Raw genomic sequence first — 24109 nt, 5'->3', positions numbered from 1 at the left:
AAAATCTTGGACTTGGGGTCAGAAAATGTCGGCAATTTGCCCTTAATGTCCGTTAACTTTTTCTACTCATGTTTGGCAAAATCCTGCCTGCTTTTGTTTGTAAATATAAATGTGGTTTACATAAATTAAGAGACTGTGTAAACCTTGAAAAATTGAAAATATAACCAACATGTGCAGATATAAACAGTACAGCAAAGAAGTTTAGTTAAAGCAGATTTAGTAAAGTTAAATATATTAAAAAAATACCAGAAGAGCTCAGTTCTTCCACCTCTTTTTCCTTCATTGAATGAAAAGAATCTAAAATAGAAACTACCTATTTCTTTCCCTATTGAATGGTGGCTTACATAAATCAATCTGGCTTTAAAAACATTCACACCAGACAGAAGAAACATTTAAAACTTTTACAAAAAAAATCTTTTACATTTATTCACTGAAACACTATAGCTAGCAGGAGGTCCTCAAGTTAATGACTAAAAGATGCTGTGTGGATATCTTTAAGGTATGGAGGGGGCTTATTGTGTGTTATTATCCACAGGATTTGTATAAAATAGTAGTCAGTGTAACTTTGTTGGCAACTGCCTGGTTTACATTCAGTGAAATGCTAGCATTTCCAGACATTTAACAATGTTGAGAACATCCTAACTCCACTGATGGCTGCACAGAAAAAAGATGTAGAACACAGATCTTTGTTTATGACAAGATGAGGCGATCGTCATAATGACACTCAATGGTTCTGCACATGCACAGACTGGAGTTATGAGAACAACTCAAAAACAAAAAAAAAATGGTTTGTGTTACTTGAAATGAACCATAACCCATGAAGACCAGATGTGACATATGCGTGTTTAACAAAATGTCCTACTTTTGTGATTTCTTTCTTAAAAGTTTAGGGAAATGTTTTCATGTGTAGAAGCTTTTTCATCCCTGTGCCACCCTGAAACTGTGCGTTTATACATTACTGTGACAAGACTAAAGCGTCATCAGTGTGTGTTGTGGATGTTGAGGTCAACAGATGGACTTTACGTTAGCTTGACAGGCCTGAAATGGGACATAAACGTGTCACAGTACAACAAAGGCTCCTGTGGGACTGGAGTATGGAGATGGAGAGGGAAGCATGTTAGGAGACTAAAGCTAAAAAAAAACAGTCAATATTTGAAAAAGGCTGCCTTGAGCTACAGCAGATAACTGTGTCCAATATGCAGATGCATGTGTATTTGTCCATATATTTGTATATGTAGGGGTCTGAAGTGGTTGGGATGCAAACTATAGTGTGAGCTTTTCATTAGGGTCATGATTTTGAAATAATGCATGCTGTGCATTATTTGTGTGAATGTGCAAGCTTGAAAGCGTGCGTTAGCTTTGTTGTACATACATTTGGACTGACTTGTCAGTTTCCAGTCTATGATGTTACAGATGTAGCTGATCTGACATTTGAGCTTATGGCGTGCATTTGCTTCTAAATGATTATTTTCTAGGAGTGTGCCAACAAATTTTATATAATACACATGGGTTTCTGGAATGCAGGTTTCATCAAAAAAAAAATTTCTTTGGCATGGCTGTTAGCTGTGGGCAGTGGAACAACAGACCCTTAGGGGAAGCCCATTTCCGTTCTACTCTTCCTTATGTTCAGAGCAGCCACTGCAGACCCACAGACCACTATCTAATAAGTTCTACTTGCCAAGAGAGACTGTCCAGAAAAACTACAGCTTGTATCATTTCATTTGCTGGCTGCAGATGAATGTTTAAGTGAGGTTAACTGATTCAGGACACCCAGTTATAATAATCTTCAAATAGACCATGTATCTGTGTATCCTTGTTATAAATGAAAGTTTAGGGGTGTCATCTGTATGACTGTTACAGTCAGCTCCTAATAAAAACGGACCAGAATAATGTCAGCCAGTTTTACGCATATGAAATTATGCATCTTTATGTCCCCTAAAGTTATTTTACATGCATTATTGAACGTATATAAAATAAGTTAAACTGTGCATGTAAGATAATAACTGAAACCATTGTGAGATCCCTGAAACTCATAAGTGGCTCAACATTAATATTAGTAGTTTTTACCATTATTGGACTGAAGCCAAATTCAAATCTTCTGTAACCAGCACACCTCTAGCATTGGTCTATGAATGTGTATAAACTGTATGTGTGTGTTTTTGTGTGCAGTGAGTTGAAAGGGTGAGGGGTGAGGGAGGGGAAGGACGGGCGGAGTTAGGAACCTCTGTCTGTACTTGCTTTCCTTACTTGAGCCCTCCGGAGGGGACGGTGTGGCACTTCTTGTGCTCCAGCAGCTGCTCAGGCGTCTTGAGGAACTTGTGGCAGACGTCACACTCAAACATTCGCGTGATGAGGTGGATCTGGAGGTGCCGCTCGTACATGCTACGCGTCTTGCACACAAAATTGCAGAAGACACACTCGAAGCCTGGAGAGAGAGGATGAGAGGGTTGGTTAAGAGTCTGTCTGTCTGTCTGTCTGTTTTTTTTTTTTTTTTATAAATATGGTGATTTTGTTTGGCAGTCTGGTTGTACTCTTAAGACTCAGCAAGACCGTTACACATTTGTAGTCTTCACGCGCAACCCTAGACAACCTCTATGACATTATCAGGGTTATTTCAGACTTCAGAAAACTCCTCCACAGCAACACAAGTCACTGTACAACTGTTTTAACAGCCTGAGAAGTACTCCGCATCACTAGTAAATGGACCTTCACGTGTAAAATTGGTGGAGCGCCCCTTTAAGTTGCTTAATGGAAGAAGAAAAATCATTCACTACAGCCTGGATTAGGCCACATATGTATACAATTAAGTGAATGAAGTCAGCATGTAATGTCGTCACTTCAGACTCTTTTGCAATGTTCTGCAACTCCTCTGGATTTATGGGTATATTTTTGAATGACAGGATTTGTAGTGAGTGATCCCTTGTGTCCTTACTTGACGCCCATCTTTGTTTTTTTCACCCTGTTCCAACAGCTTTCTGACCAAAGAGCACGTGTTTAGTCTTAGTGCAGCTCCAAAACACGAGGGGAATTATACTTTGGACAGGAGACCCTAAAAACTGAAAACTGTTTCTTATTATGAGGGATGGGACCCTACATGGACACACTGTGTTTAGTTTAGAAAACATTTTAGTTATTTCACATAAGAGAAGTCTGGTTTAACGCTGACGGGGCCAGTTAGGAAAAGTCGATTTTACTATATGTACAAAATTTGAATTGAAGGGGTTGTTCAATCACTTTTAATCAAATCTGATCTCAGTCTTGATGAAGCAGATTATGAGTGGAAAGTGTGAAACGTTACCTAAATGATATGAATATTTAATCTTGTAGAGAAATACTTGAAATTAGAATTTAAGTTTTAGAAGTATTTAAAATGATAAAGTGTAATTGGCTGGTTTCTTGCCTTTGTCAGACTTGTCCTCAGTTCCTGATCCTGAGTGGCTTCCGGAGCTGGACTGGCTGCCTGCGGAGGAGGGCGGGGCGAGCAGGCTCTTGAGTTCTTCGTTACTGTGGGTGAGGTCTCCACCCTCTGAGCTGTTGAGTGAATCGCTGAGGGCCGACAGGGATGAGGAGGTGCTCTTGGTCTCGCTGAGGGGACTTCTTGAGTTCAGACCTGGACACATGAGGACAGAAAATAAGAAATCTTTATCATTACAATTGAAAAACAATGTTGGGGAAAAACTATTAGCTCCAAATCTAAAGAAAAACCCTGGACAAAGATATTAAAAAAAAACAAAAAAAAAAACAAAAAAAAAAAACCTGCAGAAATCTGTCGCAAGATCCTCATCATTATGTGCATCACACACTGACATACACACAAACAGAATACAAGCAGGCAGCCTCGATAGTCCTGTGCTCTGACTGACGCCCGGCTGCCAGTCCAATCAAGATGCAGTGTGCTTTTATTGATCCCCTTCTCTAAGTCTGCAATTCACTGAGAAGAGAGAGGGAAATAGTAGGGGAGGGGGCGAGAGCGAGGGGTGAGGAGCGCAGGTCATGGCCGAAGGAGCTAAGATGGCGGGAGCATCTCAGGGCACAGCTCAACAAAGGGCATTCACTCAGGAGGGAGTGAAAGGAGGGAGAAAAGGCTGCACGGATCCTGAAATGGTTGACTTTTTAATACAGGCACACACTCACACACACGAGACTGAGACAAAACATACAGGAATGTACACATGCTGTGCACATAATATTTCATAGAAGAAATTATACAGTAATAGAAGACATGATTAACTGCCTTCAGTCATATCTAAATATACCAGGGTCATTCGCAGCACAGTCTTAGCTACAGTCTGAATATAGTATTGAACCATCTTGAGGAAGCTTTTATCTCCTGTGCTGCAGTATTTAACATCTACTTGCCTTCTCTTACAATATCCAAAAGGTTAATGCCACAGAAAGTAAGCAAAAGGAGAAAAAAAAAAAAAGGAAAAAAAAAAGACGCTGCTGTGAGCCAGTGGGCCTCGACCTTGAAATATACCTCAACTAAAAAACCTTCCAACTTCTCTTTTTCCAAAGAGCTTCATCTGTTACCGTACAGCAACATTCATGATTTAGGAACAAAAATAAAGAAACAGTCAGTCTTCCAGAGAATTCAGGGGCAGATATCAAGGAATACAGTCACATAATTCACCACCTTCCTCCCCCTGCTGAGAAGGGCACCCAACCAACCCTCTTCCCTGTGCAGAGTCCAGGCTTCACAGGGGGTCAGCTTGAACTATAACACCTGCTGAGTTCAGCCATCTCTTGCCTGGGCGTGTCCACACAGTTGACCAGATAACTAGGCTTTTACAGTGCTTTATCCACCCGACCCTCTGAAGTTTAGACACTTTAACAAACAGGGCTGGACCATGACAAATTATTTAAATCCCCACACATGGATGGTAAGATGTGTGTTTATAAAGTTTAAGCTGACAATGAGCCACACATTTGTGTGTTTGGTGGTGGTGGTGGCCATCTTGTGCGAGACTGAGATAAATGCCAAGCCTGGCTGAGAGACTTAAAAGATGGCCACAGTGGCATCGTAAACCCAGCTCGTCTCCAAAGGACCCAAGGCCTATTGATTTTTTTCCCCTCAGGCACGATAAGGGCCAACCTTCTCAGATAAACAAGGCCACTGTGGCCTCTGAAAGACCCCTCAGCTGTCTGGGCCGGACAATCCCACCCACCCACACATACACACAAGAAGCAAACACGCACAGACACATGCACATTGAGGAACAGTGGAAGAACAAAACGTCAGCAATAAACTGGACAAAGCTGTTTTAGACAAAAACACTCATATCGACCACCAGGGGTTCAGACCGGCAGCTTTAAAAGTCCAAAGGAGGGCGACTGGAGGAGGCTTGTTTGTGAAACCCAATTCTACTGCTTGTCTTTCCCTGTGTCCTCTGAACTGATCCTGAACTGTGTTTTTATGAAGTGTAAATTACTGTTACATTATGATGTTGTGACTTCAAACAGTCTTTGCTGATTCCCTTTCATATAATGTATTTGGAGAGTGACACATTTTTTGTTGTGTTGGTTTTGTACTCCAGAAGTACACTGGATTGAAACCAGGAAGTTACTTAACTAGCAATGATAAAGATACATTTTATTATACAAATCACTGATACCAGCCCGTCTAATGTGATTTTTCGCTGCCTTCTTAGCCGCTATAATAGTGAACTGAATATCTTTAGGTTTTTGTCTGTTGGTTAGAAAAAACAAGCAGAGCATATAATTTTTAAGCATAAATAACAAGGGTGGTGTGATGGGCATTTTTCACTATTTTCTTTCATTTTATAGACCAAAATGATTAATCAGTTAATATAGAAAACATTCAGTAGGTGATGAAATTAATCAATAGCTGCAGTTCTAAATGGATAAACAACAGGTTTTCGTCCTACTGTGCTGTTCGAAAGTTGAGCCGAATAGGTATAAAAGCTGCTGTGAAACTTAAAACCCTTAAAGCTGAAAGTCAGCTCTTTAACCTCAGCCATTGTTTAAATTTAAACCCTGTGAGTTTGAGTACAGAGCCAAAACAATAGAAAAAGTGTCACTGTACAAATACTGCACTGTATTTCTATTCTGAGCTGTGAACAAGAGCCACAATGTGTAAGCTACCACCCACTCTAACATGTGAGAGTAATTTTGAAAATAACTCACAATAAATCATTTTTCTAGGGGTTGAATCATGTACTTTTGCTACTATCCAGCAGTACATGTTTGGGAACCCTGCAAGAACAGCAGGAAGCAAGAACATTACACCAGAGCTGAAATTTAGCAGTTGATTAATCGATTAGTCAACTGACAGGAAAGTCTAAATCAGCAACTCTTTTGATAATTAATTATTCAATTAAGATATTTTAAAGTAAAAAAAGCCTCAGCATAGAATAAACAGCATATATTAGGTTGTGAAATGCTGGTTGGAAAAAAAACGACACCTTGGGCTTTAAGAAATTGTCACAAGCACTTTTCTAACATTTTATAGACAAAATTGATTACCTGAAAAAATAATATGCAGAATAATTGATAATGTTCATTTCAACCCTACATTCCACCGACACATATCAGAGAGGATTGATCGATCATTGATGCTGTCACTCAGAATCAGTGAGCCGCCAATAAATATGGAAGAATCTGTACCTGCATGTCCGGTACTAATGTGGTTCTTCATGTCATTCTCTTCCATGCAGACGTAGTCACAGACACTGCAGCAGAGTGAGAACATCCACTGCTCCTTGTCCACATGGAGCGACATGTGGCTGACAAACTGGGCGTTCAGCTCTGTCTGGAAACCACACACATGGCAGCTGGACAGACAACAGAGTGGAAAAGGAAGGAGGATGGTGAGAATGAGAGGGGGGGGGCACTCAGCTTTAGTGTCACATTATGTTTGCATTAATTGTTATATGGTATAAAGTGGATACATTTATTTTACTCTGATAAAGATTACTAAAAAAAGCCCATTAGTTCTGCAATGGGGAAATGGCGAGAATTAACTCTTACACATATAAGTATTAAAGTAATAGCATGACACTTTTGGGAAATACACTTATTCGCTTTCTTGCCAAGAGTTAGATGAGAAGATCAATACCACTCTAATGCCTGTACAGTAAATATGAAGCTACAGCCGGAAGACTGTTAGCTTGGTTTATCATAAAAAACTGGAGGCAGGGAGAAACAGCTAGGCTGGGTCAGTCTCAAATTCAAAATTCATCCATCAACACATCTAAAACTAAATAATGCGTCTTGTCATCACTGTGAGGAGATGTTATTTTTGGGAGGCAGATTTTTTTATATATATATTTGGACTGAGCCAGGCTAACTGTTTCCCTCACTTTCAATCATTATGCTAAGCTAAGCTAATTATCTCCTTACTGTGGCTTTAAATTTAAAGAAAAGATAAAGAGTGTGATATTGACTTTCACATCCAACTCTAGGCAAGAACACAAATAAGCACATTTCCCAAAATATCCAACTACTCCTTTAAGGCCAAATAACTGACTCACAAAAACAGAAAATAGAAAACTGACTAATAAAACACAGCAGTTCTGGGGAAATTAAATAAAAATATATATCAATATTCAATTGGACGTTAAGCAGCATCAAAAATGCTGTGATCAGGTTCAGTCCTGATCTGTGATCCTGGCTTGATAATCCCTAAACAGAGGCTGGTGTGGTGTTTTGGTCTGTTATTACTACCTGTAGTAGTAAGGGCAGTTCTTGCGCTCAGCAGAGTCGGCTGTAATAGCGCTGACGATCTGCTCAGCGTCCGTGTTGACCAGCTTGACAGAGTGGATGGTCAGGTGCTGATTGAGGTTAGCCCTGCACTTGGCTGCGTAAGGACACAGGTGACACTTGTACTTCCTCTCTTCTGCAACACAATACACACAGACATAAGACCCCGGGTTACTGTAAATTACCTCCAATGATATTTCATTAAGTTGTGCTCAGCCACTGAGCCTTTAGAGAAAGCTTAAACCTAATTACTTAATGCCTAACCCCACCTCACCTTCACCTGACCCAGCTGTAACTCTGATCCCGAGTAGAGGAAGAAATGTCTGATAAAATCAACTTTTCCGGGTACCATCTGGATGTCACAAGATGGTAATAATTTGAGACGTGTATGAACATAATTTCACCTCATTTTTGTGCAATAAAACATCAAATAAAAAAAATAAAAAAAATAAAATGCAAAAACACAATCTTCCCTTTTATCCCAAAACAAATCAACATAACAACACATCATCTCCCTCTAGCTCCCCCCTCAAACACACACACACACACACACACACACACACACACACACACACACACACACACACACACACACACACACACCATTTGCCCCAAGGACATGGAGCCAGGCAACCTTTATGTCGCCGGGGAAACCAAAAAGACCATCACACTGACATATGCCCCTGCTTCTGCTCTCTGTGGTGTGGCCAAGCTGTTCACAGCCAACACTCTCAGATGGTGTGTGTATGTGTGTGTGTGTTGTGTAGTGTGTGCATGCAAAACGCGAGACCATGTCCAATTGTGTGGGGGCATTTCATACACGAGTCTCCATTTGTGCAGTGAGTGATTTGGTCCACTATCCCAAGTAGGTTGTATTAATTTCTAATGCATCGTTAATTTGCTTTAAATAAAACTGTATTCATTCATTTTTTTTCTGAGAGAGGGATTATGGAAGACAGCGATGGGGTAGAATGGATCAATTTGGAGCAAAGAACGGGCAAGTTTAACAAAAATGCAGTGTAATCAGGAGAGTGAAGAGTTTACAGCTTCATCCTGAGGAAGTCTCCAATGTCTGTGAGTGTGAGAGAGAAAGTGAAAAAGGGAACCAATCGGAGCTGCATCAGAATTACTGGTGTGTGTGTGTGTGTGTGTGTGTGTGTGTGTGTGTGTGTGTGTTTGTAGATACTCCGTGAGGCATCCTTCTAGCTGGGTAATTAGACGGGCTGTTTTCCCAGTGAGACTAATCATGGTAGTAATCTCTTTAAAGGAAGGGTAATCTAGTCTAGTCAACCTTATTTACTTACTGTGAGCAGCAAAAACACATGCACATGTGCACAAACACAACCGCTAACATCTATACACTAACAAAGAAATGCAAATGTAGAAGCCAGTGTGCGCCAGTGGAGTGCACATACACTAACAATATGGTTGTGTATGTGTGTGTTTATTTACCTGTGTGTAGTGACAGATGTCTAGAAAGAGTCTGCTGTCTACCAAACACCTTGCCACAGACCGGACAGGGGAAGAGCTGTTCATTTAGTCTCCACTGGGCAATCCCGTTTCCTGGCTCCCCATCATCCTTTTCTGAGTCTGGAACACACACACACACACACACACACACACACACACACACACACACACACACAGGCACAGGAAACCATACTCATCATTTACTGCTGATACAGTCATCCACAAAAGCATCTGCAGATAAACCAAAGGCTGTGAAGTCAAGCTCCCATAAATCAAACAAAGTAACTTAAATTCAATATGTATTGATATCGAAACCGTAACACACTGCTGTGGTATGTGCTCATGTCCTGATGGACATTTTCTCTGAATTAACATGTAAATTTGGTCTTATTTATTTTATTTAAGGGGACGGAGGAGGCGAGTAAATGCAATAAAGGTCAGAACCAGACTGGGGAAAGTTGTGATCACATGTATGCGTCTTAAACACTAGGCCACAAGGATTCGCCCATTTCATCCATCTTTAATGAGATTTATCACCAGTAAAACAGCTTCAACAACACAATACAGGACATGTCTTGTCTTCTCCATTCATATCTCCTTAAACGAATAAAGGAATAATTCAACATACCCCCCACCAAACGACAAAGTGTTGTTTTTATACTTTGTATGTGTTACTTAGAGAATTTAAAGGTATTGGTAGGTCAATCCATTCTGTTATCTGGAGCATGAGTAGTTGGCACACATGCTATGCGTACAGTCTGCGTGATCACAAATTTTGGGTTGCACATGAATGTCCTTCACACAGACGTGTAAAGGATAAATTGGCCTTTAATGTCAACAACAAGCACTTGTCCCTCGCTCTAAAGCCTCCTTTCCTTCGCTGCCCCATAGGCTAAGAAATAAAAAGACTGAGTGTGAATGTTTTCGGACGCTGTGAGAGACTCTGAAGAATAGACGTTGCTGTTAAACCTCACGATATGAATATATCATAGAGCAATTCACAAGGAAAACATATGTAATACTATTTTCATTGTGCTGTACAACTTGTTAAGAAAGAGGGAAGATTTTTACTTGTTATCTAAACTGTTGCGAGAATATGCTACACAGACTGACCTTAGCCAAAACTTCTGTATATGCAAGGCATAAAAAAACACAGTAAAAAGACTGTAAGTCTGAGTTTTATTTTTAATCTTCATAAGTGTTGGAAAAACTCTGCTGCTGTTTTGGTTGTTTGCAGATGGATCATATAAGTTTGACAGTTCTGACTTTACAAAAGAGACAAGATGAAAAAAAGCAATGTAATCTACAGTTTATATTCAACAACAACTTATGGTAGCTTCATGCAATCACATTTTACCATTGAAAGGGCTTTTCTTTTTTAAAGTTGCCCTATAAAATACAGTGTAGCCGATTGACGAGGTATTAGTTGGGATTTGAATACCACAATGAGGAAAAGCAAAGGATGTTTTCTGGTATTTTAGGACAGGTTTTATGGCAAACGTTTAAGAAGGTGTTGTGAAAGGACATTTTACTGTTGTTGCTCTGACTCACAAACCCTTGAGCACTTTTTTCTGTATCTACTTCACATATTTGATCCTATCTTTGCCTTCTGCATGCAAACCAGTGAATTTATGTTGTGTAACTTAATTTCCTTTTAGTTGTGTCACACCATCCCTCACAGATATTTTCATAACTGTCAAAGCAAAACACACCTCATTCAGTGTGATTCAAGCACAAATTATGATTATTTTGAATTTGAATTTTGAATTTAAATTATTCTTTTAAATAAAGATGAGTGGCTACTATATAATAAAATATATAAAGTACCTTTTATTTATGCTCTGAAAGAGGGAGAGAAGAATAAGGGCACGATGCATGTGGATGAGCAATAGGTATCTTATTTTGTAATTTAGGTAAGGTATGTACCACAGCAGATCTATAATTAATCAAACACAAAATCAGATAGTTGTCTAAGAAATACTAAATTTGTTCTGAGGGGAATAACCCAGCTATCATAACTTGTAGTTCTGAAATAATATATTTTTAAGAACTCAACTCTCAGGAGATGCACCAAGTTCAAACTACATTTGAATTTGTAATGATTACACAATAATTTCAGAATGTTCTTTCTGAAAAATTTAGTTTCCAAGACACAAGAAATGGACGCAGAAATCTGCTGGTGCACATCAGTTTCACCTGAGGCTGAAACGAAAAGTCAGTTAATCAGTTGACAAACTAAAATATTTTGATTAATTAATCATTTAAATTGATTTTCAAGCAAAAATCCAACATTCATTGGTCATTTGGTTTACGTTCAGGTAGGACAAAACATGATGTCTCCTTGGCATCAAAATAGTGACCTGTTTTTTTTTCCCCTACTATTTGTAATGTTTTATGTACAATGCAACTAAACAATTAAAAATAAATCATCAGATTAATCAATACTGGAAATAAATGTTAGTTGCAGTTTTAACCGTCCTGTTGCCATCCTCATGTGAGTCCTGTCTGCTGTAGGTCTGTGACCCACCACTGTAACAAGGGTGAGTGAGGGCATGTGTGTGATGGTAAAGGCATGCAAGTTGAGCAGTGTAAAGCAGCACTTGCCTTTAAACTAAGTAAGTAATCAGTCGACCTGCAGGTCATGAACTCCCTGATCCTGTGCATCAGCTGGAATCTGCCTCTCACCATGACGGCAGTCTTGATATCTGACCATGACGGCTATTCACACTGTTTATCTCTAAACTTGTTGTCACTACACGGCTTATTCTGAGAATCCAAGACCTTCTTATGGGGCTTGTAGGTAAAGCTTAGCACATAAAAGCATTAACTGGTCCTGACTCACATAAGTGAGACTAGGGGATGGCCTGGTCACACAAGGTGAAGAGAAGCTGAGCAGCAGGGACTTGAGGCCATGACCCAGCAAACACACTTATTATTAGGCCAATTAGGGTGTGGTGTGGGCTTGGAAGTGGTTAATGGTTTAATTAGTGCTTTTAGATCTAGAGAGAAAGGGACACAAACAAGAAATGAAGGATTGTGCTACACCCCAGACTGGACGGGTTCTATGAATATAGGTAGATACATACTGTACATTACAATTTCTGCAGTAATCTAACAGTCTAGACAATCATATACAGAAGTCATTTGTCACTCATTACTAACAGGTCATTTTACACCCAGTCAATCATATCTACTGATATGTGAATTCCAAAATAAATGTAGCTAAACCTCATGATGCTAGGTCCAAAAAGTTTGAAGGCTGGGGTAGCTGGTTATGTGGGATGAACTGAAGTGCACCTTTACACTGAAAATCACTTCAATTGAAGGTCTGCTGCAACTAGAAATGCTTACCAATATTTGGAACATTGACGTGATTAAAAAGGGTGAAAAAAAGGACAGAGACACACTGAAGAAAAAGAACAGGTGTGGATGGACACATATGAAGGGGAGAAAAGAGTAAAACAGTACAACAGGAAAAGAGAAAGCAGCAGAGGCTGGATCTGAAGCTTAAACACACAAGGGAAAGGGGAGGTGGGCTGGGCGAATTAACTTTCAGGACACTCTTGACACCCAGAAGCCAATCAGATTTTCATTAACTGGCAGAGGGACAGGCAAAGCTGGCACAAGCTAATTAACCTCTGGATCTCTCACTGCCAAAGGAACATGGAGGAAGTTCTGGGATGGCACGGAAGAGGGGAGGAGAGGGAGGCAGGGGGATGCCCTGGGCAGAGGCCTTCAGGTTGGGGAAATGCGTGAGAGTGCAGAAAAGCCGGATGGAGCTCTAAATATGAAAGGAGAAGAGGGGGTTTACCAGAGAGGAGGGTGAGACCATGTAAAATAGGAGGTGGTTGGTTATGACTATGTACTCAGGTACAACGGCGTCTTTATGTGTAGTTAGATGCTGAGATGTTCACCAGGCTACAAAGCTTCTGTGTGAGCGTGTGAAAGTATGTGTTTTGTGTGTGAACAGCGGGGGTGTCTGTAAATGCATGCACACGTGTGTATGTGTATAATGAGCATCTCTGCATAATCAATTATTTCTCCGAGCTACAGTGAGATTAACAGACAACAGATACCTTTGAAGATACTTTGGTATGAATGATGCAGCGGCACCCACTGTTAGCAGTTAATTACTTCCTGGTCTTGGTCAGCTGCAGTTGACTTTTGTCTCTTTTTCTTTGGAATGGTGATACAACAGAAACAAATACACCGCGGCTTCTACTAATTGTCAGCTAATTTCATTATTGGTTCATCTATTTTCTCAATTAATCTTTCAGTCACTTATTTTACTCTTAAATCCTTTTATATTGTCCTGCGTTTCTTTTCTTAATGCCCTTATTGACTTATGTAACACACAACGTTTTTGTTAAACGATATTCAACGTGTTGTCATATACAGTACTGTGCAATGCAAACTTTAGATGTTTCAGTTCTGATCGAACCGAATTTATTCTGCAGAATGACAACAACCTCAAACGTACAGCCAGAGTCATAAAGAACTATCTTCAGAGACAAGAAGAACAAGGGAGTCCTGAAACAGATGGTCTGGCTCCCACAGAGCCCTGATCTCAACATCATGGAGTCAGACTGGGATTACAGGAAGAGACAGAAGACACTGAGACAGAAGAACTGTGGCAAGTTCTCCAAGATGAATTAGAACAACCTACCTGCCAAGTACCTTGAAAAACTGTGCAAGAGTACTGAAGAGAAGTGGTGCTGTTTTAAAAGCAAAGGTTGGTCACACCAAATATTGATTTGATTTGGGCTTTTTCTATTTACTGTGCTTTGTATGAAGTAAGTACCATTCATGGCTTCAATTTTGAAAGCATCTTCATTTTACTTTAAGTGCCTAAAACTTTTGCACGATGCCGTATGTGGAAGAAAAACAGCAGATATTCACATCTAAGAAGCTGGAAATGAAAAATTACCATAACACGTAATCAGTTAACAAAATAGTTTCTGTCGACCAGCTAATAGATTTATCAACTAACTGTTGCAGTTCTAAAAGACACGAGTAAAATAATGCCCATCCATCTCTTGCCTGTCTGCAACTTTACCTCTGCTACTACTCTGATCATGTTTCCCTAGTGTGTGTCTGTGTGTGTGTGTCTCTGTGTGTCTGTCTGTCTGTGTGTGTATGTGTGTGTGTGTGTGTGTCTCTGTGTGTATGTGTGTGTATGTGTGTGTGTATATTGCATGTGTCTTACCGTGGAATGCTGCCCTGGTAGAGGAGCTGGCCTCTGCGGGGGAAGAGCTCTTAGAGCGCGAGTTAAAGGGTGATTGTCTGAAGCACTCGTCCAGGAATGGACTGAAACACAGAGACATGATAAATAATACCAACACTTACATAGCCACTACATCAAACTGATGTAGTGCCTGATTTGAAGTTTACTTGGAAAGCATAGTTTAGTTATCGATCATGAATGTGACAATTAATACAAAAAAAGTATTATGTGAAATTGAGAAGAAAGACATTTCACAGCTACACACTCTGACTCACCTGTTTATTCCCACCATATTACTGTCCTTGTGGTTGTTGGCTTTGCTGACTTTTTCTGAAAAAAAAAAAAAGACGACACAAAACTATTTATCCATTGTATTATCTATTGAAACAACCCCAAAGACGATCTATTATTGCATGACTGAAATTGAATGATGACAACTCAACCATCTCCATGACAAGGAGAAGCCTTTGTTCGCTGCCAAAGACAGTAAGATGTGGTCGGGGGTGTCAGAAAAAGTTAGCAAGTTAAGATTTCTTCTGTCAAACTACTATTTCCAAGTTCAAGAATAAATTTTCATGCTCAATTTATAATAAGCCCAAAGTCTGCTGTTGACAACAGATATCTAGACGTGAGTAGCTGCCAATTTAAGTTCAGTGTCAGTTGTTAAGTCTCCTAAAACTTCCCTGCATATAGGCCATTGTCTGACACAAATACCGAGACTATGTATGCGCCTGGTTGCTGAATCCCTTTAAGTTAAATTTGGCTGGTAACACACAGGTTTGCCACGCCAGCAGGGGTGCACTGGCCATCTGGAGTAGTGGGAGTCTCTACAGTGGGTCTGCCGACCTGTGGGCTGAAAGTTAGCCCAACAACATTTTATGAACATTTTTAAAAAAAACAAAAAAAACAATGTGCATAGCTGGCCAGAACCAGACCTGCATTAGACTCCCCAGATGGCATGTGTGTGTTTTTGTGTGTGTGTACAGTCATGCTCTTGTATGTAAGTGGGGAAACAAATTACCAACACCTTTCAATATTATGGAATCCAATACAACAAGACCATTACTCTTACACTGACTCTGGTCTCTAAAACTGCTGCAGACTTGTATTAACATATGTGATAAAATGTCAACAAAAAGTGAAGATTTTAAGATTGAAAAGGGATTTATTGCATATTTTACTGGGGAGGATTATATTGCACAGGTGTACCCAGTAGACCAGCAGTCAGTGTAAAATACTACTTACAAAGTTTTTGAACGCACAGGAAAAGCTTGTTTAAGCTATGTATCACAATAAAATGTGTTCAAATATTTCATGATATATATTCGTGATGATTAAACTAACTTCTGCCTGGCCTCCTACTTTTGGAGTTATTCTTACCCATCAGCACCTGATTGTAACTGGCTGGGCTCATTATTGCTGCTATTCCCCACTTTTCTTTTTTCCAGACATTGCAACGTGCTGTTAAGATTAATTACATCAACGTGAACATACAATGTGATCGATCAATCACCTGCTGAGCTGAATCACACCAATCCTGATGCTTAAAAAGCCTAATAACATTTGATAAAAATGTAATAATTTCTCCCAGCATTAGTGGAATTCTTTCATTCAGGTAAGGCGGGGAGCCTCCACCAGAAAATGCTGCAGTAGATCCAGCACATACACATTAATACAAAAACATGAGTATATGGAGTCAAAAGCGTCAGTGATTGCTTGTGTTTTCCAAAAAGACTTGATGTCTTAGAGGTTCTCGCAGCTTTACACTATGGGCAGTGTTCACACCTGTCTTTCTGGCACCTGAGATCACACCTGTTTTAAGGTCACAACCACACCTCTGTATGCCAGAGATCCCCAGTAAAGCCGACTCGCATCAAAAACAGCATGCTTTTACATGCTAGCAATTTCTGGTTGTTCACAGAGTGGTTGAGTCTTTAACAAAAATAATAAAAAAAAGATTTTAAGAGGTTCCTAAGTGGTAAGTAAAGTGAGAACTGTAAAATCAACTACTACCACTACCTGGCCAACTAATGTTAGTACAGACCATTGGATTTCAGTATTCAGCCGTAAAGAGCACTATACAAAATGCCTGAGAATGGAGCCATGTGTGAGTTTCAAGGCGATGTAATGAAGTGAATTTCAAAGCTGCAACCATCTCAGTGTTCAGAGCGACCTTGCTACTGATGTGTCTCTGAGGTCCTACTGCTCTGGGTAATTCATATTGATTGCTCATTGTGTGACAGCAGCCCACTCCGTTCCAGTCCCCCTCACATTCAAACCCAGTTCTAAGCGGGCAGTTGTCGCTGTTGCCAGGCTAGCGATGCCCTGGCCTCCCTGGGTGGGCATACTGTGTATCCCCGCTGCCCTCTCTACCCTTCTTATCCTGTGCCCCCCTGTTACAACCCACCACCCCACTCCACTCCCCCCCCTCCACCCTAAACACCCCACTCCGTCACACTGCTCGCCAAGGACAGAGGTCTCTTTCCACGTTGCCATGGAGATGCCGCACGGGAGAAATGTAAAGGGAGGAGGGAGGGGAAGTGCAGGGGGAGAGCGTGTGCAGCCAAGTGTGCTTGAGCCGGCATGTCTGAAAACGAGTCAAGGGAGAGAGAGAGAGAGAGGGAGAGAGAATGAGAGAAAGGAGGAGAGGGAGGAGGGAAGAGGGGGGCATTTGTGCAGACACCACTCCCCAAGGGGCCTTGTGTGAGTGTGTAAGAGTGTGTGGGAAAGAAAGACTGTCAATGTGTGAATTTGTGAATATGTGCGAGAGCAAGAATAGAAAAAAAGAGATTTTACACGAGCTTGTTTCTCTATATGGCATTTAAGCGAAGCAATCAGAGGCTGGGTGGAGCTGGGGTCACAGCCCAGGACTGCAAGTCTGACCCCTCACACACTCATTCCTACACACACATCTGCGCATTTTCTCTGGGGGCCGATGGAAACACCTCAAAGCTCTGTCTTAATCTAGCAATACAAACAGCTGTCTGCTGCTTCAATGTCACTTTCATGGCCGTACAGGTAAAAAGCAGGATGTCATTACATGTCATATATCCTTGGCTTTACTACAGAGCCTCCAGAGGATGGAAATGGAAACATGTAGGTTTTATAGTTGAAAATCACAAACTGTCCAAGGTTTACAACGCGATGCTGCAGGGAAAAAGATGACATGTTGCTGTGCATGAATGTGTGTGTTGTGTACCTACTGTTGCTCAGAGAACAGCGTGTGCCTGACATTGATATGTGTCTTGTAGAGACATACCTGACAATTTGAACAGTAGTTCTGAGGCCATTTTGACCGATATGTCCTGGGAGAAGAGATCTTTCTGGGGGCGGGCCAACGTCTCGGGGAGGTTACTCATTGGCTCACTCTTCTCACTCGCCCCTAAAGTGCTGAAGGCCAGCAGGTGAGAGGCAGGTGGGGTGAGTTCTGCAGGGGGTGGGTCCACCTCCATGGGCTCTGCCTTTACTTTCACCTTCTGGTACTGGGCATCTTTGTTGTTCTCTGCGGAGGATGTTTGAACAAGAGGACAATCACTGATTAGACTCAAAGAGATTCAACTAATACACAATATCAAAGTAGAGATCTAGAGTTAGAATAGAGGTTCCTGTGAGTCGTACGTACACTGAGTACCCAGAAACAGGAACTTGTAGCTATATTGCAATGCATCAGTGCTGTGATAAATATCTTACTAAAAACATTCAGTTTTCGTTGACTACTACTACCACTTCAGTTTGTGTGGACGGTGCTTTATATTGCTGTTGTACTTGACTGTATTATACTGAACTGTTTTTCTACTGTGCATTTTCAAGTTTTACATTACACTTTACTTTCACCTGTACAGAGGAACAAAAAATGGTATAATTTAAGAATTTAAGAATTAACAAAAAGGTAGCACTGTGTATAGTACTGTATTGAATTGTATGACGGTGTAACTACAGTAGGTTTCTGTTTTTCTGGTCACTCAATATATATACATTAAAGGATAATCCCAAAACAAAATATAAATGTAATCTGTTTTGTTGCTGGAAGACTGGAAGCATGTTAATGTCATATTCTGAATAATAAGAATCTTTAGCGTGTAAACCTATGGCTGAGCTCATCTCGGCATCCCATGTAACCCTGACAGAGGATGGTTTGGACACAGATGACTGCGTTGTACCTGCGTCACAAATACAGGCTTAATTTGATGTGTTTTCCTGTCAAATTGCCTGCCAGATGTGCTAATCCTGTACAAGTCAAGTCAATTTTATTTCTATAGCCCAAATTCACAAATCACACATTTATCTCAGAGGGCTTTAAAATCTGTAAAGCATACAACACGCTCTATCCTTTGATCCTTGATCTGGATGAGGAAAAAACAACAGAGGGATTTCTCTTTCAGGGAGGACGGACATGAAAAAGATTGACTTAGACGATAAATTATCTTGTTCCTTCAATTGATGTATTCAGATAATTAATATATTCTATTGGTCTGGTTGAATAATCTAAGCAAAAAACAAAAAATTATCATACAAATGGACATAAATGAATTAAGCATCCAGTACACATGTTGTATGGAAGATGTTGTATGAATGGAATTAAATCTAAAATAGGGAAATCCAAAATGAGTGTTGCCTCTAAAGCTGAGCTGAGCCAGTTAACATCTAGCTGTGTAATTATTAGGGCAAGAGGGCACCGGGAGGTCACACTGTTGCTCGGGGAAGGCTCCAGCAGCTCGTGTAGTTCACTGAAGCAAACAAGACAGATGCTAACGAAAACACTTTAAATGTTAACTGAGCACACTTCAATCTATGTTTATGGTAAGAAGGTGTTTGATGTAACAGTGTTCGATTCCAGATAGTTTTTTTTTTTTTTTTTTTTTTTTTCAGCACATAAACAATGGTCTGAAAGGGTTGAAAACAGCCGTTGACTCACTTCTCATACAAGTTCAAAAGGTGAGGCCAAGTGAGCAGGCTAAAAATAGCTGAGAGGGAGATGGCATCTGTTAGGAATGTCCCGAGCTGATCTGCAGAATCAAACACTGACTCTCCTCTCTCTACGGATATTAAACAAAAGACTACAGGCCACCATGAAAAACACTGGAAAGTATTAAAAGGAAACTGTGATGCAGGCTTTATTTTCTTAATGTGGAGCTACTGAGCTGTCAGATATTGCTTCTCTAATGGTCTCTAATAACTAAATTTAGAAGATTAAAAGTAGCGCTACTTTAGGCTACAGTAAGTCCACACTGTGAAGCTCGGTAATGTAGAAAAAAAATCGGATTGGAGGAAAAAAAAAAAACCTTGGTTGGGACATCCTTTAGCATCTGTATATCCAAGGTAGCTGATCTTTGACTGGAGTGATGGCAGGAGGTAGTGTCTCAGTGTGGTGACAAGCAGGAGCAAGACAAAGCAGCACAGTTGATACAGTGCTGCTGACATGGCGACTCAGCACGATTATGGGATATATGAATTTGGCAGGGCATCAGGAGCAGTAGGAGGGGCAGGGGGAGGTTAGAGGAGCTGGAGGAACGGGGGGGGAGGGAGGGAGATATGAGACAGTAACCCTGCACTAACCCTGCCACCCCTCCCCTCACATTCTCCACTCCTCTGCTGAAGGAGGCCAGTGTGAAACACCAAGACTGAACTTACAGTACACTGTGCACACGTGTGAACATGCAAGGGTATCTACTTCAAGCTGAACAAGTGCGAGTGTACTATACTGTTTATGTGGATGCATTAAAGTGTAAACTCCCCCAAGCCTCCTCCCCTAGGTCCAGGTGTCTGGTTTATTGGTAGTAGCCAGCATGTGGGGGACACTGACAACCATCAGCCCCACTAATCCCTTAATCAGGTGGCCAGAGTTGGCCAAGAGTAACCTAGGGGAGGCTGATGGAGGGGCAGAGCAGAGGAGGAGAGGAGAGTGAGAGAGGAGGGCGGAGGGGTAGGGGGCACTGCGCTGTAAGGGTCAACTAAGGGACACGCGAGCTTCTATCACTGGATCACCACCCTATCGACAGAGGCTGAGTGGACTGCTGAGCTGCAAAAACACACAGTCACACGCAAAAACACACGCACGCAGTGCTGGGATAAACATGCTCACGTCCCAGAGAACCTTTACGGAGAGATCACATGACACAGAGAGAAAAAATTTAAATCGCAAACACAGTGACACCATATTGAAAGCATCGCATCACAGCGGGCCAAGTCTACCTGTCACAAAATAAAAAATGAAAATATGGCCTCACTCCCACACCGATAATAGCTATGGCTTTTTGGTCGAGGTCATGACCTAATGTTCTGAAGCCATAAAAAGCAGCCCTCAGTCTGTCTGAATCCAGCTTGTGTATGTGTGTGTGTGTGTGTGTGTATGTGTGTGTGTGTGTGTGTGTGTGTGTGTGTTGTATGAGAGAGTGAGTGCGTGTGTCATTTCCTCTGGTGCAGAAGCCTCCTCTACGATGCACCAGCTGCCATTAGGCCACAGAATCAGGTCTGGAGGAATGTGTGTCTATGTGTGTACAAGAGTGCCTGTGCCCTTTCCCAATAAATATCATAGCTTCTCTTTAGTGTCAGTGTTGTTCCAATTCCTTTTAATATTCCTTCAAAGTATGCCAGTAAAACTCAACAAATATAAATACAACATAAAAGTATTTTCAAGATTTATGACAAATAGAAGAGGTTAAACTGCAGGCTATTAAGTTTTGTTGTTTGTGTGTGTGTGTGTGTGTGTGTGTGTGTGTGTGTGTGTGTGTGTGTGTGTGTGTATGAATTTATATTACAGTTGTACCACTCAAAAATTAAAACGGGTATTTGGTGGTTTATATTGTGATTCTTTAAAAACGGACAGGAGTCGTGCACATGGGAGCACACATTTCTGTGATAATATTTGGGAAATATTAAATACCAGAGACAAACACTGACATTTTGAGTATTATTTCATTAAATACAATATAATGTAGTTTATTAAATTTTTAACAATGTGGCCTAGATTTAGTAGAATATTAATCTTGCAACAAAATGTACAAAGTCCTCAGCAGAGTTTAGACAAGGAGCAACCTAGTCCACTTTAACTAGCAGAAGTATTACTCATCTATCTAACATCATTTTCAGTTTCAACGTCCATATATCAAGAGGGCGCAGGGCCTCACAAAAATACTAGATTCCTTTGACACGTTTTGTTCTATTTAAATCCAAATTCCTATGAGCTTTCCTTATTTTCCCAAAGGTTTCAACAATGAATTGCTTAAAGCTTTTGTTAATTTAAGAGCAGGTGTAACAATTAAGTACATTTGACACGGCTTTGTTCTACTGGCTGTTGTATGTTTGTTAAATAAGTGGTGAACTTTCACTTTATTGCTTAAGCTTCATATCGGGGCTTACACACACAGTATGGGCATCAGCAATAATGACAAAGCGTTAGATCTGTCTGGATTAAGTAGGTTAAAGCCTTTGACCAAGCGTGACCCTTAACCAAGTGAACATGGAAGCTTCTTTGAGCTCCATAAGGTATGTTATGGCAAGTCGCAGTCTTTTACAGTATTAGTGTATATGTGCTGTATGGCAAGTTGCTCCAAATGCACTATACATACCTTGTTCCCTCTGACGCAGCACTACTCAAGTTTTGAGTCAGAATGAAAGTGACTGGGGTTCGTGTAATGTTCTGTTTTTAGTGATCAACTTTGACCTCAGGTGTCTACTTGAATCTGTGTGGACATGACAGCCCGTTTTGCTGAGAATATACAGTATGTAGGTACAGACCCAGCATAGATTTGTAACTACAGTACACTAGACAGAAAAAAAACACATACCAGTAGTGACTTAATGCATGCAAAGTCAATTTATTGCACCGCTTTGATGCATCGACAGCATAGGAACAAAAACTTGGACAGACAGGCAGTGAGGGAGAAAGACGGAGGGAGAGGCAAAGAGGAAGGGTAAAGAAAAGAAAAAAAATTGTCAAACAGTGCCAGAAAAAGAAGACCCGAGGGTAAGAGAGGAAAGAAGAAATGGGATGAGAGAGAAGAGCTGGGGGAGGACAGAAGGATGAGGAATGGCTAGAGCCTAAATGACAACCTCTCCACCTCTCCCCCTCCCGTTATCCTAGTCTACCCTTCTCCCAGCTCTGTTATTCCACATCTCTCTATCCCTGCCCCCATCCCTCTCTCTCTCAATCTCTCTATTCTCCTGCTCTCTAGTCGACCTGCTCAGACAGGGGTGAAGAGTTCAGGCGCTTCAAAGGCTGCAGTGTGGAGACTGCATGTCATGTGGGAGCCACAGCAGCCTTGCCTGCAGACTTCACAGACAGCTGCTGCTACAATTGATCCTCGACCAGTTAGTTCTCAGTAGTTCAGCCTTCCAACAGTTGCAAACTGCAGCTACATCTGACTCTAGAGCAGTGTGCTTGATAAACAGCCCATAAGGAGCCAGATACGGCCCTTATAAAGCAGCCCTAAACAAAAACATTTGGCACAAGCCAGAGCAGATCCAAGGCTACCAAAATTTTATCATATAAGGTCAAGACAAAAGACGGCAAGTGATTGTCTCAGTAATTCTGTCAATCATGTCTCACATTTACACAGGGCACCCAGGAAAAAAACATATATAGTAAGGTTCAAAAGGACTTGGCTCTCCATTTCTGTAGACAGAACTATAGGCAGTGATGAGGAGCCATTGAGACAGAATATGGAGGTAGGGAGGGTGGGAGTAAGAGAGGTCAGCGAGCGGCCACACTGAGGGGGCATGGTGAGGACACTGTCAGAGCAGTGTTGAGCTTAACATAAAGTAAGACTGTACAGTAATGCCAGTGTTGTGAATTAGAATGATGAACTGCCTGGACAGTATGCTGTGATAATCCATACTGAGTAAATAGTGAATACTTTTATGTGAGGGTAAAGATAAATTATGAGCATTACATACAGTTACTAACTAAATGGGGAAAGGCTATATTTATTATTGTCATCATTATAATTGCAGTTTGCTTAAAGTTTGGTTCATTCCTAAACCTGATTGATGTTACACTTCCCACATTTCTCAAACTACACAGATACTTGTCATTTTAATAGAGATTAAATCATTATCTTTGTCACATAACAGTTACTGTAAAATACAACAGGACCAATTTTCTTAACCTTCAACTGTGCATTACCGTTCATGGCGCAAAGGCAGGAGGGGTGTAAGCTCAGGCTGGTGTATGGCAAGGTGCTGGTGTTTTAGTGATAATTGGCTGTTTGAAATTGCGCTGAAAAAAGCTGAAAATTTTGTTTTCAATGCACCATCATTGCAATGGAAATGTGTGGTGGAAATATGCAGCAATTACACACAGTATAAATACTGAGTGAGGAAAATAAACACATTCTACAACAAGTAGAAGCTTTAAGATAAAACATAATGTAATTTAAGCAAGAATGTCAATGTCAATAAGGCTGTCTGCATCACTCATCCTAAACTGCTTTCTAACTTTAGAAAATCCTTGATTAAATCCTTACTGTGACCTGAAGGCAGAAGGCGGTGTACACTGTATAATCTACCTGTAGCTAGTAAGCTCAGAGCCATTATGAACTATGATTCACTGTGGTTAGCTTCAGGAAATCACAGCCAACCAGGCTGCCGCTGCTGCCGCTGCTTCTGCTGCTGTTGCTGCAAAAAAAAAAAAAATCCACAAAAACCCAGCTGCTGCATACTGTAGCTGTATGTTCCACCACTTCATCTGTTGCATTT

The 24109-nt window shown here is 40.8% G+C and overlaps 1 protein-coding gene across 1 annotated transcript in view; it reads right to left on the bottom strand.

Moving 5' to 3' along the window:
• Nucleotides 1-24109, bottom strand: part of znf827 (zinc finger protein 827) — a 64863-nt gene that overhangs the window by 4733 nt on the left and 36021 nt on the right. The window contains exons 6-13 of the mRNA XM_022738331.1: nucleotides 17673-17915; nucleotides 14689-14743; nucleotides 14396-14496; nucleotides 9172-9309; nucleotides 7684-7855; nucleotides 6625-6791; nucleotides 3401-3610; nucleotides 2248-2425 (exon numbers count right to left, since the gene is read on the bottom strand). Of these exons, the coding sequence (XP_022594052.1) occupies nucleotides 2248-2425; nucleotides 3401-3610; nucleotides 6625-6791; nucleotides 7684-7855; nucleotides 9172-9309; nucleotides 14396-14496; nucleotides 14689-14743; nucleotides 17673-17915 (1264 nt within the window). The remainder of the gene's footprint in view (nucleotides 1-2247; nucleotides 2426-3400; nucleotides 3611-6624; nucleotides 6792-7683; nucleotides 7856-9171; nucleotides 9310-14395; nucleotides 14497-14688; nucleotides 14744-17672; nucleotides 17916-24109) is intronic.

Source organism: Seriola dumerili, unplaced genomic scaffold (genome assembly GCF_002260705.1).
Source record: "Seriola dumerili isolate Sdu_G_001 unplaced genomic scaffold, Sdu_1.0 BDQW01000035.1, whole genome shotgun sequence".
Lineage (NCBI taxonomy): Eukaryota > Metazoa > Chordata > Actinopteri > Carangiformes > Carangidae > Seriola > Seriola dumerili.
This window is presented reverse-complemented; position numbering and strand designations above follow the sequence as displayed.